This window comes from Atractosteus spatula, chromosome 2 (genome assembly GCF_055471065.1).
Source record: "Atractosteus spatula isolate fAtrSpa1 chromosome 2, fAtrSpa1.hap1, whole genome shotgun sequence".
Taxonomy (NCBI): Eukaryota; Metazoa; Chordata; class Actinopteri; order Semionotiformes; family Lepisosteidae; genus Atractosteus; species Atractosteus spatula.
Genome location: NC_142707.1, coordinates 48,108,128 through 48,122,503, shown reverse-complemented (window position 1 = coordinate 48,122,503; position 14,376 = coordinate 48,108,128). Strand labels below are relative to the sequence as shown.

General features: G+C 39.0%; 2 protein-coding genes across 4 annotated transcripts in view; one reads left to right on the top strand and one right to left on the bottom strand.

Moving 5' to 3' along the window:
* Nucleotides 1–1,968, top strand: part of dop1a (DOP1 leucine zipper like protein A) — a 36,656-nt gene extending 34,688 nt beyond the window's left edge. Inside the window, exons 36-37 of one of the 2 annotated variants that reach the window (XM_088933996.1) lie at nt 503–632; nt 1,421–1,968. In XM_088933996.1, coding sequence (XP_088790122.1) covers nt 503–632; nt 1,421–1,726 — 436 coding nt within the window. In that variant the 3' untranslated portion in view covers nt 1,727–1,968. The remainder of the gene's footprint in view (nt 1–502; nt 633–1,420) is intronic. The other variant, XM_088934004.1, reaches the window with a different exon arrangement.
* A 251-nt stretch (nt 1,969–2,219) lies between these two features.
* pgm3 (phosphoglucomutase 3) lies at nt 2,220–14,014 on the bottom strand. Of its 2 annotated transcripts, none has more exons than XM_088934017.1 (13): nt 13,947–14,014; nt 11,229–11,448; nt 10,846–11,030; nt 10,416–10,483; nt 10,028–10,161; nt 9,712–9,907; nt 7,279–7,436; nt 6,844–6,927; nt 6,263–6,361; nt 5,088–5,207; nt 4,258–4,380; nt 3,690–3,863; nt 2,220–3,359 (listed from the first exon to the last, which is right to left on the bottom strand). In XM_088934017.1, the coding sequence occupies exons 2-13, from the start codon at nt 11,433–11,435 to the stop codon at nt 3,270–3,272; spliced, it is 1,638 nt and encodes a 545-aa protein (XP_088790143.1). In that variant the 5' UTR covers nt 11,436–11,448; nt 13,947–14,014; the 3' UTR covers nt 2,220–3,269. The 2 variants fall into 2 exon arrangements, 1 of the variants encoding a protein (XP_088790143.1); XR_016094210.1 differs by having other exon boundaries at nt 2,644–3,359; nt 3,690–3,901.
* Between the last annotated feature and the right edge of the window lie 362 nt (nt 14,015–14,376).

Below are 14,376 nucleotides of genomic sequence, written 5' to 3'. Positions count from 1 at the left end.
TTTTTCATCAGATTTTTCTTCTTCTTCCAGGGAATATCAACACAGAGAAAACCAGATGGTTTTGATCATCAAAATACAATTCTGTATTCACCTACTTAAATATTTCACCCCATGTCATGAATGGATATGAGTATTTAACAACTCTCAACAGGACAATGAAAGTACAAAGTATAAAGATAATACTGACATTGGAACAAGGTAGCGATTTAGAATACCCATTATCAGTAGTTTCCAGGCCGTTACAGGGAACACACACACAGTTTAAGAGAGTATAGCAAGGGTGGAGGAAACCCAGAGAAAATATCTGAAAAGGGGGAAAATTTGCAGACTCCACACATAAGGTGACCCAGTCTGTAATCAAACCCAGGATCCAGGAGCTATGAAGTGGAAGCACTAATGATTATCATGCTGCCTTGGAATTATTGAAGAATGTTGGCTTCTTTAGTGTGAATTTACACGCTCAACCACTTCTACTGTGTTTACTGGTTCTCATCTTTTACAGGTACCGGTGGGCATTCATTCCCGAAGCATCAGATGATTCTGGTTTGGAGGTTCGCAGGCAAGGGACTCACCAAAGGGAATTCAAACCTTATGTGGTTCGACTGGCAAAACTTCTAAGGAAGAGAGCGAAGGTAAACCACTCCACTAGTAACTCCACAATTAAAAAAATATACTTCTGAGTTTTAGTCAAACTCAAACGTCAGATCATAAGAATAGTTTCACAGCACAGTGAACTGCACTACTCCTCTTTTTCTCCATATGTTTGTTTCACACTAAGAATATCTGCACACCTACAGTATTTCTCATTGTCTTTATACCCTAACAACCCCATTCATAACAACCGAAGAACAGCCTTGCTATTTGTAAACCACTTGGGCCGCCCATCACTTGACTGGTCTTAGAACTGCTCACTATGAAGCGGCTTCCAAATAATTGTTGCATTATAATTAGAAAATGAGGTTTACCATCTGCGTGTGTACACTTCCCAAGTGAGAGTTTTATCAGAATCAAGAAGTGAACATATTCAAGTAAACATGAAGGAGCAATTCAGGTGGGTAGCTGCGTCAACATGCGTAGGCTGAAAAGAGAAGAGAGAAAACGCATTTCAACTGTGGAGCCTTCTTCGGGTGTAAGGCCCGAAGGCGGCTCCACAGCCGAGACGTTGCGTTTCTTTCTCCTCTTTTCAGCATGGAATAAACCTTTCCTTGTTCTTATGAAGGAGCAGATACATGTTGGGACAAAAGCTGCACTGAGTTTTGATTAGGCCTTCGTAGGCAGACTAAAACTCGTAAGCCGCCCTATCTTGCTAGTTTGAGAAAACAACCACTCTGTATCTGACGAGGGCAGTGTCTACTGTGCCAAAATGAGGTGTGAAGCGGAGTCGTTCACGGCTTCATTTCGTTTCGTTCCCCGTGAGCAGAAAAACCCCGAGGAGGACAGCTCAGGGAGAACTATCGCCTGGGAGCCAGGCCACCTCCTGCTGACGCTGTACACCATCCGCAGCATGGAGCAGCTGCTGCCCTTCTTCAACGTGCTCAGCCAGGTGTTCAACAGCAAGGTGACGAGCCGCTCTGCAGGCCACTCAGGGAGCCCCGTCCTCAACACCGCCTCCTTCCCCGGCAAGGACATGAAACTGGAGAGTCAGAAGGTGTTCTGGAGCAAGGCCCGGCAGGACATCGAGGAGATGGTGGAGAAGGACTTCCTGGAAGGGGTGATCAAAACGTGACTGAACAAAAACCCCGGCCCCGAACGTGGAAACAAAAACTGAAGTGTAAATTTCATTTTGTATTTATGATGAATGCATTTAAATAATTTTATTTGTATATATTGAACGACTGTGAAAGCTGACTCAATTTGTAAGTATGGCTGACTGTGGTTTTTGGTTTATTCCATCTATGGTCAGAGTGTAAATGATTGTACCATTCCCTATTGTTGTGACTTACTAAATAAACGATTGTGAAATAAAAACATTTTTGTGTAATGGACACATGAATTACGGGGACTTCCAGGTGAGCTAAGAACAATATCACACCCAGTTACCATGTTTATTCACTACGCTCTAGTTTGTAAAAATGTGAGGTGTATTAAAAAGATGCACTGCAAATCCTGCTGTAACACATTTTCAGGGCATCTGTTTTTAAAATAATTTGTGAAATATCCGTCCTCTTGTTTTAAAAACATTAAGAGTATACTGATAAAAGCCAAATATTTAAGCAGGTTAAATGTAGCATTTTGGATTATAGTTTATTGTATTAAAGCCTGCAGTTTATTTTAATGAAACATTCTTTTAATTTTCATATTCATTAACAGGATTTGTTCATTTGGACATTACAAGCATAGCATAGATCTACTGTTGGTAAAAAATCTTCTTACAGCTTCTTTCAGGAAATTCCATTTTATAGTCACAGTGATTCAAGAAGGTAAAGGAAACTACATTAGGCTCACCTTACAAAATCCCTTAATAATCATACATTTACAGTACCCCTGATATCGTGTAGATTAGACATGAGATGCAGCCATGATGAAAGCTAAAATGATTGTATTGGGAAAAAAAACTTCCTGTATATTAGTATAGAATACACGTCTCCGCATTTAATCAGTGCACTCGCTGCATGTAAATTCAAACCCTGCAGATTCAGAGGGTTGAGTCTTCATGAGATGCTTCTTTAATTCTGTCACAGAGCCACAATGAATTATTGCACCAGTTTAAGGAACCAACGTGATACACAACAAACCCATACCAATTCCTCACTACTGCTGTAAAAACATACAGTATATACCTTCTGTAGTGTAAACAAAAGCTATAACATTCAATTCTGTAAATCTAAGGTGTCACATATGTAAAACTGAATACACTGTAATCAGGGTTCACTCAAGAACCTTACAGCCGTAACACAAATAAAGTAAATATAGTAGCAGCACAATCTGTCCATATTATGACTTGGTGAACATTTGCATTTGCAACTTCTAAGGCAGAATTTACACTACACACAGCAGAGTAAAACATACTTATCCGGACCTGGAATTTGGATATGCCATGAGGCAAGTAAAGAAAAACAATTACACAAACACGACTGACTTAATAAGACAACAGTCTCAGCACTGACAGGTGCTCTTAAAAACTGAAAATGACAAAGAGAATATAGGAATGCTTCACCCATCCAAATGTTTTCACCTTTGAAAGAACCTGCATCATTATTAAATGATTAAAGTGATTTACAAAAAGAGAGTTAACTAGTTTCTACAGGACAAATCCTGAAATCCGACAGTTAATTCAACGGCTTTGGTTCTTCTCCGATTCCTCCTGCTAGTCTGTACACAGCCAGGCCTACTTCATATGCCAAGGTATCTGCATTGCCCTGTAAAATCACAGACAGCAGAACGCGTTACACATTCCTGAGGTACTCTAGTGATGAAACATTTAAATAATTCAACGTGTGTTTGCATTTCTGTTCAGAAATACAATGTATACGACAAACTCATGTTTTAGCATAATGAAGCTGGTTAACTGCACAACTACAGTCCCTCAGCAGGTCACATTATAAAAATCAAACTGTAGTGCATCTACAGGGACTGAGTGGCTGAGTCACTCACTGTAACTCAAATCAGCATTACGAAAACTGAAACTCAAGAGAATGGGATTACTCAGGAAACAAAGCATCCATACTATGAAAGGAAAATGATCTTACTTGTGTGTCTGCTTCAGAGTACACCCTCACCACATCTTCAGTTCCTGAGGGTCGGACAAAGGCTCTTGACATGTTGCATTTTCTCACAAGGGCATCAATGGCTTCCTGTAGGCCAGCGGGGCTGACTGCTCGTCTCTCTGCATCAGCTGTGTCAATAACCCTCCTGTCTGCCACCTAGTGGACATTGACGGGAATAGCTGCAGCATTCACTCCTATGGTACAATTAGTCATACACTCTTACGATATTTTTATCACTTCTTATGAACAGTTCAATGCACAATTTTTACATTATTTTTAATACAGTTCAAGATATTCTTGAAAATCAATCTGAAATTCACAAACCTAAACCATACATGATTCTGTATTAAAGATTTTGCTTTCATCTCAACTAAAATAAATATATAACCTAAACAATTAACACCAGGTTTTACCAATATCAAAATTAAATAAGTATTTTCAATGTATAGGTAAGTAATGACCAGCTGACCAGTTCAGTTTGTCAGGCAGCTCATTACTAAAACTACTGGTATTTGGTCCTATATCATTCCCCACCACGACAGTGACTGACCTTGACTTTGAGCTGCCTGTTAGGAAGGTCAGTGTAAATCGCATCCCACTGCTGGATACTCAGGCCTTTCAGAGCCAGGACAGCCTCAATTACCAGCATGTCTGAAATGGCATCCCCGACCGTCTGAAAAGCACATGAACAGCAGCGGACATGAGAGTTATTTCCTGGACAGTTAGATTCATTCAAAAGGAGGCTTACAATTCGAAGTCTACTCCGAAATCTCTTATATAACCCAGACAACGACTGGATAACTCACTTTATGTACAATCTGGCAGTTTCCAGGTTGTAGGCCAAAAAAGAATGTAGTGGATCCCTGAAAGGGGAGAATTAGCTCCTATTTTATTGACAGAAAATATATGTCTCAAGTACTGAGGCAGCTAGTTTCTGTGCAAATAAGATGAGCCTACAAGTCAGGAAAAGAAGAATAAAGCTTATATCTTGCTCTGCGACCATGTGTGCCAGATCTGGGGTGCTGGTTGCCGTACAACGTGCACTGTACAGTGTTTGAGCTGTGTCCTCCAATGCAGGAAGCAAGGCATTAAAGAGCAAGAGTTTTCAATTCTGAAGCCAAGATGCTTTTATCTATAAGAGGAAAACATTTAAAGGTCACAGAAAGCAAAGTTTAGTGACAAGGTTACAGAGAGAAGAGTCGTTGTCTTTAGCCCACAAAAGACAATCTCTATAATCCCACACTTTGTTACATAAGGTCAAATGGGCCTCTATAAATTTAGTTCCCCTTTCCAGAAAGTAAGATGGTTGAGAAAATCACAGACGTCCATCATGACACACGATATGACAGTACATCAGTGAAACCACTTGTGTTTTCTCACCTGATTTATTAGATCTACAGTACTTTCCAGGATTTGTGCAGCTTTTCTTCTCTTGTCACCTGCATTTTGGTCATTTGCTAACTGCCTGATCTTCCTTTCTGCTGCTTTACTGAACAAAACCTAACAAAAGGAGGGGCACACATCAGGGGTCATTAATGGAAATATTTCAGTTTCATTATCATTTCACATCCACAAGACATAATTCTGCTTGAAGCACAACTCTGAACAACATACTCCCAAAAAGTGGCCAAGGCCCATATTTACCAAGAGATTAACATCTAGTTTGTATTCTGAAAGGAATAGAAATGAAAGTTGAACAAACAATTGCATACTGTGTGTTTTAGTAAGTCTTTAGTGATAAAGTAATGCCTAATTTGTGATTTGTTAGTATAGACCTAAATACAGTATATTATTCAAACATGAAAGTGAAATTTCATTAAAATAAACTGTATATACACAAAAGCAATGTGACACTGAGTACTTTCTAATACAAACTTAGAATGCTTTAAGCATTCTGAGTTATTAACAAAAACACAGTACATAAATGACAACCACCATCATTTGGCGTTGCATTTCTGGGAAAACTCAATCAGTAATTAAGATGTTACACAATCTTGACTCCAAATTGCAGTTCTTTCGTCTGTTTGTAGACCAAAGGGGTTTATCTATTGTATTTCAACCTGTAAACTTTCTGATCCCTAGTGCTCCTCACACTATTGAATGAAACACAAATAAAGAGAACATGAGGCCCTAATTAAACTACTTCAACTTTAAAGTTGTAGAACAGGTCATTTACAACTTTTGAATGGACTGCTACATCAATCCTTTATCTCAGACTAATTTATCAGGAAACACTCTTAGAACAGAATGAAAAAAAAAAGAGATGAACACATAGGGTTGCCATCGCATCCATGAGACACAATTTTTATCGATATGGGCAATATAGTAAGTAAAAATGTGTACTCATTTTAAGGATGCAAAGACAAGAATAACTCAGGGCCTGGAAATAAGAAAAATCAATCCCAGTCATGTTACAGCTGATGTTTTCATAGTTGACCAATATATACTTGACCATAATGACCAACTGTATATATAGTAATAACTAAAGGAGCCAGGGGAAATCGACAATAAAGCATATGGATCTACTGTATGTCTGACTTTATTGCAATACTTACAGTGCCATGCCCATTGGCCTCAAAATAAACACCAATGTCAAATTCCTGAGCCTTGTGGTGTAAGTGTTTGACACCTGTCTTCGTGCAGTACACGTCTACCTGAAAAAAATGGAAAATAATTGATCATTAACAACAAACTCAGTAGTAAGGAATGCATGCAATGTATAAAAAACACAAAGTGGAAGAGATGGAAGGACAGGACTACTGATTGTTTCAGTGTACACCACAAACACCAGAGCCTCAACAGACATCACGGTTTGAAACAGCCAAGCGGCAGCAACAGGAAACGTCAGGTGAACAAGAGACAGTCCTGTCAGATCAGTGTCCCCTATGACCAGAGCAACCCATACCACTGAAAATCCTAAATACGTACAAGCGGGCTTTCCACGGGAGACTTGAGCCAAGACCGTCTGAGTCAAACTAAAATCCCACACTGAAGTGGGAAAATGACAAATAATTAGCCCAGATTAATGCACAAGCCCTGTGCTTAATCTAATTGAATGTAAACACATTCCAGTCCGAAACACACGCAGATCTGCATGTTCTCTGGCTTTGACAACATCTTCCGTAACATTAATCACCTTCATTGTCTCTTCAAGGTAGCGGGATGAACTACCATTGGCGTATGCTGTTTGTACAACGGCAATCTGGAGATCCAAACCTGCCTGAACACAAAGGTGCAAAATTGTCAAATTTTAACAAACACAGCAAATTTTCATAATTTGCATGACATTTTTTATATTTCAAGTTTTTTTAATGTTTCAACAACTCACTTTTCTCTTTAAAATACAAAAACATTTGGGACACATTCTGCAAATAGAATATAGTGCAAAATATAATGCAAATAAAGAAACTGAATATTTGGTTGCTGGTGTCAAATTTGTAATAATGTAATAACCTGATTAGCTTCAGATGGAGTTTGTGAAAGTATGTGTACATTTCTCTCCGTTAACACAACCTGAGCATGAACTGGGACTAAACACTTAATGTAGCTTAATTCTGTTCTTTTTCATTACCTCTATGAGAAACTCTTTCAGGAAGGCACTAATCAGAGTTGCTATTTTGTCTCCATCCAGCAGGTGAAAGTGCCCAGCACTGTCAACATAATAGTAAACGATCCTGTCAGCATCTCCATCAAATGAACAGCACCGCTCTCCTGCTGTCATCAGGACACCTTGGCGAAAGGACGGAAAGACCACATCAGTTTAAAAATGAAGTCATGTTACACTCACACAGCTCTGTTTCAAACAGGGCCAGACTCATGTGCAAACCTCTGTAATAAGGATTTCATCCCAAAGACACAGAGTGACATCACCAATAGATGTCTCCGCAACACGAAACAGACACTTTCAGTTTCAATGGTGTCACTATGACTTACCATGAAAAGAAACAACTTCTTGCTCAAATCAACTGACCAACTGTTATCATAATCCTCAGGAAAATAATACAGCATCTAATGAGCTGATGCTTGGTTTTAAATTATGAAATCAATCAAATCTTGTACACCATAAGCATTTTATTTAAATTCAATTGATTGACTCTCTCTTTATTGATGACTATAAACGCAATTTGTCCATATACAGTATTTGCCATTGTAACTTTAACCAACTTTCAAGTTTCTTTGATAACCAAAACAGAATTTTCCTTCACACTTTAGTTTTGCATTGTGCATCAGCGTGTAATTTGGAAATAAGAGAGAAGGAAAAAAATGATCACCATTTGGCTTCAAATAATAATAATTTCTTACACTTAAATAGTGCTTTTTTTCTGGACACTCCACTCAAAGCGCTTTACAAGTAATAGGGACTCCCCTCCACTGCCACCAGTGTGCAGCTCCACCTGGATGATGCGACTGCGGCCATAGTGCTCCAGTGCTCTCACCACACATCAGCTCTCAGTGGGGAGGAGAACAGAGTAATGAAGCCAATTCAAAGATGGGGATTATTAGGAGGCCATGATAGTAAAGGCCAATGGGAAATTTGGCCAGGATTTTTACACCTCTACTCTTTTTGAAAAAAGCCCTGGGATTTTTAATGACCACAGAGAGACAGGACCTCAATTTTACTTCTCATCTGAAATATAGTGCCTTTATAAAGTATAGTATCCCCGTCACTATACTGGGGCATTAGGACCCAAGCAGACAGTAATAATTGCAAAGCTATAAACTTCATGAACATCCTAGGTCTTTACCAGTGTTGCGTAGTGTAATAAATAAAGGGGAACTAAATAATGAGAAAACGGAATGCAATCTACAACACCTGATTTCTGCTGAAAACATTATTAGAATTTGAGTTCTGTTTCATTTACTTGCACTCCATCTGCTGGAAGCAAATGTATTAGCTGAAAAGGAGGGATAATAAGGAGACTCCACAGCTATTGCTTTGATAATAGTTATGGGTACATTAAGAAATTCAAATCATTTTGATCAATGGAAATTAAAGATGGAGTATCGCGTGCAAACACCTAATGGTTAATACATCAACAACATAGATTACTTCATGTCCGTGTCCAGCAAAATATTGTCCCCGAACATGAAATCCAACTGTACAAAATGACCCAGACTACAGATGCACAGTACATGTATTTGAACTTGAGCAGTGAGTTGAATGTAAAGCTTGTGAAAGTTAGTGTCTGCATTTAAGGGACTCATCTCAGAGGGCTCTCATCTGTCCAGATTTAATACAATTTTATGTTTCCTTTCGGACTGACCTCTAGAACTTTCAGAGCTTGGCTCTCCCCTACTTTCTCTTAGTGTATTGACTAAATTCAACTTTAGTCTTCTCAAAGGTTCTCCTTAATTGAACTGCCAAAGTCATCTCTCACTTTTCCACCTGATCTGCTGTTATGCGTCGCCCAGTGCCAACCAAGCCTGACAACTCCTAAAATTAATGGACTTTCTGTTGCAGAGAATGGAAAAAAAAAACTCATGAAAACGATTTTAAGATGAAATCACCTCATTACAATCTCTAGAAAACATGGATGAGTCAATTACAAAGAAAACTACAAGATACATAATGCTAAAAATGATACTAGATATAATCCAAGATGGAAAGAGTTCTACAATCACTGCAATACCTCTAGGATAAAAGAACCAACACTCTTTCATTTTGAATAGAGGAAAACTAATAGGGATGTGCAATTCAAACAAAAACCTACAAAAGATACTGATAAGAACAAGAGCAAGATCTACCTTCAAACTTAACAGTGCAACACCAATTGGGATTCCTGGATGCAAAAGTGTATTAAAGGCAAGTGCATTTAGCAGTGAAACAGGAAGTGTTTCTCTAAAGTGTAGATGGCTGAAGCAGACTGCCAGGGATCATTCAAGAAGTACCTGAACCATTTTCTTAAACGGATAAGATACCCATGCATTTTACAGGTAACCCAAGTGAATAATATACTTTTATGATCCCACTGGCTGATAAGGTGGTAGCAAAGTTCTTGCCTACCTTGAGGAGGGCTCTGTTGCACTTTGACATAATCTGCTCCGCAGAGCAAGTTGAGTTTTCCTTCTCTTCCGTCATTGAAAACTGAGATCTGCAGCTCCTTCTGCAGGAAGCTCTCCATCTCCTTCAGCTTCAGTGCGCCAATTCCGTTGGCACCGTCCACCTTCAAGTGCTTTTGGTCATCTGTGCGGTTTGGAGCCTTAGAAAACGAGAGAAAGTATCAATGAGGAAGAGAGAAGTATAAAGCTACTATATTTTTTTTAACGCTAACACTGTACAGAACTGAAGGAAAATAAAAAGGAAAGGGTATTAGGCTTACGTGCTTTGTAAGCTGGATGAAGGCCTGGGCTAGTTTCCGGTAGTACCCTTCAGTAGTTGATGTCCCATATTGCCCTTGTGTGTTTCGACAACAAACCATGAAGTGCAACTGTGGGGTTGTCACCAGGCCATAATCTGCCAATACATGAAGAGTCTCAAGAAGAATCAGCACGGAAGCTACCAGCAGGATCACATTTTATACTTCCAGGCTATGAGTATCCCTGCAGGTGGGCCTAGTTTATTATCTTACACCTTCCGGAACTGTCTCCTACAGCTTTGTGTTCAACAGCTTATGAAAAGTGCAGGTGTGGATTTTGTGTACATGGTTTGCTCGGGTTAGGAGTGAAGCAAGGTGCACAGCTCTTCAACCGAGAGACGTAAAAGCATACCGTGACTTTTGCCTCCTAGGGAAGCAACGCCATCAGAAACAGCCTGAGATAGCTTCTCGCTGCTCGGCCTACGGAGAAAAAAAGTTAAGTTATATTTAAGTCTAAAGGAAAACGTAGCCGTTTGCGAAGTATCAAGTAACTAGAAACCAGCTTTCTGCGAGAGGAAACAAAAAACCAACAACTGCATCAAAGCAGAACAATGTTAGCAGTTCATTTGCCATCTCAGCAAATTATCTTAAACAATGGAAATCAGAATGAATGCAAAATAAATCAATTCAACACTATAATATATTTAAATTGAGAAAAAATGGTTTGTGTTAATAAATATACAAAACAAACATGTCATAGAAATCCTGAGCAGCTTTTTATCCAAATTGCTCATAACAGTATCTTCCTCACAGCCTTCCCAGTTCTGTATACAGTATGTTACCTGGTGTCTCTACCCAACACTACAAAGGCTTCTTGGTCCATATTCACAGCTTCTTTCTCAATGATATCCTTTAAGGCGGTAAGTAATCCATTTTGCTCTGCATTAGCCAGCTGAGTTGCGTAGTCTTCCCAAGCCGGAGTCACCATCTCCCCTAGAGGGTCTACTAACTTCACGCCATTGTCCTCCTGTACAGAGGCAAAAACACACACTACAGCTAATAGGAGGCCACTTTTCAGCAAAGCTGACATGAACTAATCTTCATTTTCCCACACTACCTCAATTCACCATGCTGAGTTCTAGATGAAGCTGTAGTTTTTTTTTATTTTGAAACAGACTTATAAAACAATGGCGTAAAACGTCCTTCCTTCCTACAAAGTCTTTACCTCAGGGTTATGGGAGGCAGTGACCATGACCCCGATGGTGGATTTCGTCTTCTTGGATCTCAGGGCAGCCAGCAGCCCCATCCTGAACATGACGTGGTCGAGGTCCTGGGCTCTGGTACGGAACCCAGCTGTCCCATACTGCAGAATGAGCCCAGCAGGCTTGGGGTGCAGCACAGACTTCTTGGCTACTTCCTCAAACTGTGCCATTTCTACCGAGAAACTGCAATAAAGATGGATTGAAACACCTAACCAGAAAGGCATAATATTATGGGTATCTGTACAAAACTTTTTTTTTTATATATAAGAAATATTGTTTTCTTACTATTTAACTTTAAAATCTGAAACTCTTTAAATCTTTAAAACCAAAACTTGTTGGTTTGGTTTAGATCTGCGAGACTAGACTGATAACTTCATAGAACAAGATATTTAAAACGGTTTTGAGCCACAAGGTCTCAACAGAGTCCACTTTAACATCAGCACACTTCTCCTTCCAACTCTGCAGGTCACCGATACAGAACTCTTCGGACTGACTTCTAATCAGGCCTTGGCTGATGCCTTCAGCCTTTTAACCATAACACCCCTAAGGCACTGAAGGCCTAGTCTAATCTGGCACAAGTCACGACTGAAAAAGAAACTACGGAGGAAGAATCTGCTTGGTCTACTACACCTCAGCAACTTGGCAACTGATCTGTTTCCTTCAAATACATTAAGGTATGCAATATTTAAGATTCTCAACATTACACCTAGGCCTAACTAGTATATGCAAAACGATTTCATCATCGTCAAACACATCCGTCTATTTTCTAACTGCTTCATCCAATTCAGGGTCATGGGGGAGCCAGAATCTATCCTAGCAACCAAAGGGCAGAAGGCAGGACACGCTCTGGACAGGACGCCAGTCCATCATAGAGCTGGGCAATAATTCGATAACGATAATTCTCGCAATATAATTTTCCTTGATATAATTTTAACAAAAGTTCGATAAATGTTCGATATATGTTTATGCTTTGCGCATGATATGCGCACAAAATACTGCGCGAGTGCACGTGCGTATTGCAGACCGGGCAGCTAACAGATTTGTTTAATGTTTCTGCTGTTTGGCAAGTGTTTGTTGTGTTCTTAAAATAAAGAGTTGTTTAATTTACCAATTAACTGTCTGGTTTCTTCAACTTTCACTCAGGACAAAAAATCTGCCTTTAAACTTGAAGGAAATAATGATTTGACATTTATCGTGATAATTATCGATATCGACTGATATGAAAATTTTTATCGTGATAATGTTTTTGGCCATATCGCCCAGCCCTAGTCCATCAGGGGGCACACAGAGACTCACACCACAGCCAATTTTCCCGGGAGCCAATTAACCTACCAGAATGTCCCTGGACTGCAGGGGGAGATTGGAGCGCCTGGAGGAAACCCACGTAAAAACAGGAAGAAGAGCAAACTGCACACAGATACAGTACCAAACCAGGCCCAGAATGGATAGACTTTCTCATCCTGTCTGTTTGGTGTTTGGGGCATAGAGGTCATCTCCAAAGGCCACGGCTTACAAAAGCAACTGACAATCCCCAATTGGATGGGTATATAATACAAACTCACAAGCAATTCTAAATTAAAATGACCAAGTGTTCAGAACCAACACCTAAGCTTGAACTCTGCTAACCACTTTGTTACTGTGAAGTATTTGAGCAGACACATCCATATTCTGATTTCTATAACTTTTCAACGTTCCCTAACCTGGAGCGTGACGAGGAACATAAAAAATAAAAAGCTGTGAAGGAATAACTAACACGTTTTTAACCAAACTGCTGAGGTGAATTTATATTACCAGTACCCTGTTATTTAATTAACTAACAGACCATATTTGTAAGAGAAATATTTTGGGAAAACTATACACATCTATAGCTATTGTCAGGCCTAATCAAATATACAGTGTACCAATGTACTAATCCCATCTATGAATTTGGCATATGTGGAAAATACACATTCTGATGGGTAAAAAACACCCTCAGTTTCACAAAGAAAGTGACCATATCACCCTTTTTTTTCCACAATAGTCCCATGTCTTGAAATGACAAAGTAGGAGAATACCATAAAATTAAGTTTGAATCAAGATTATACATCCGTACTTAGACTGCTAAGACTGCGGTTAGCGAGTTTCTGTGTAGAAACATGTTAAGATAGACAATTTTACCAAAAGACAAACTTTAAAATAAAACATTTATACACAGGATCAATGAAACATATCTTCATCTTGATTTTGCAATATAAGCCATTTTCTAGTTCAAATCTCCCTAAATTTAAGCACTACACATAGTTTAAACAATTAAATCGAAGATATGCCCAAAATATTTAACTACACAATTACCATACATGGGGCTATGTATACGTATTTCATTCGAAACTGTACATTTTCTCCAAGTCCCTAAAATTCACTTTAAAAAGAATATGTTCCCATCGTTTAATTTGCCTTTTACGGTGTATTAGAATTGGATTTAAAGCTATGAAAAGAGCGTTTGTTTTTACAAATAATGACTGGGAAAGGGAAAACTGCACGTAACATGGAAATGAGAAGACCAGGAAAGCTATTTTACAGTACAGTACATGTAGCAAGGCAGAGCGAAAGGCATGTCTACTTCTAAACCTGTAGCTTAATTATATTTTTCTTTCCGTAATTAGGAGATCTGTTCAGAGAAAATAAACATTAAAATGCCTTACTGTGAATGAAGAAGCCAGCCGAGCTCTGAGGTCGCTTTTGAACTGAGGACGTGGCTGTTCTAGTTCCGGTGTCGTAACCTGTTCTGCTGCTTGTCCCGAGAGTCGAGTCGAGTCCACTGGCGAAATTATATAGGAAGGTATTTCATATGGCTTTAAAACCCAGATTTCTCTTTGAACATCTCAGAATTTAGAATTATGATTGGATGTTAAATAATTTCTCATATGACGTCTTCATTAGGCGGAACAAATTCAAAACAATAACTAAAATTAAGTGCAAAAGTTAATTTAGAATAACAGAAACTGAACACCTTTATACAGTAAGCAAAAAAAAAGCAGCTATACTATAGTACCTATAGCCTATACGTGTATACGGAAAGGATTGAGAGATCAGCGATTTAACATATTTTCTTAAGTGAAATGCCCTGGACTG

What these genes read in the sequence shown, in the direction of transcription:
- pgm3 (XM_088934017.1), bottom strand. Translation starts at nt 11,435, where the DNA reads ATGGCACAGTTTGAGGAAGTAGCCAAGAAGTCTGTGCTGCACCCCAAG. An exon ending in ACCTTGAAGAGACAATGAAG is followed by an intron (nt 6,362 to 6,843) that starts GTGATTAATGTT and finishes CATTTTTTTCAG; the next exon opens with GTAGACGTGTACTGCACGAA. An exon ending in CTGTAGATCTAATAAATCAG is followed by an intron (nt 4,381 to 5,087) that starts GTGAGAAAACAC and finishes TGTGCTTTTCAG; the next exon opens with ACGGTCGGGGATGCCATTTC.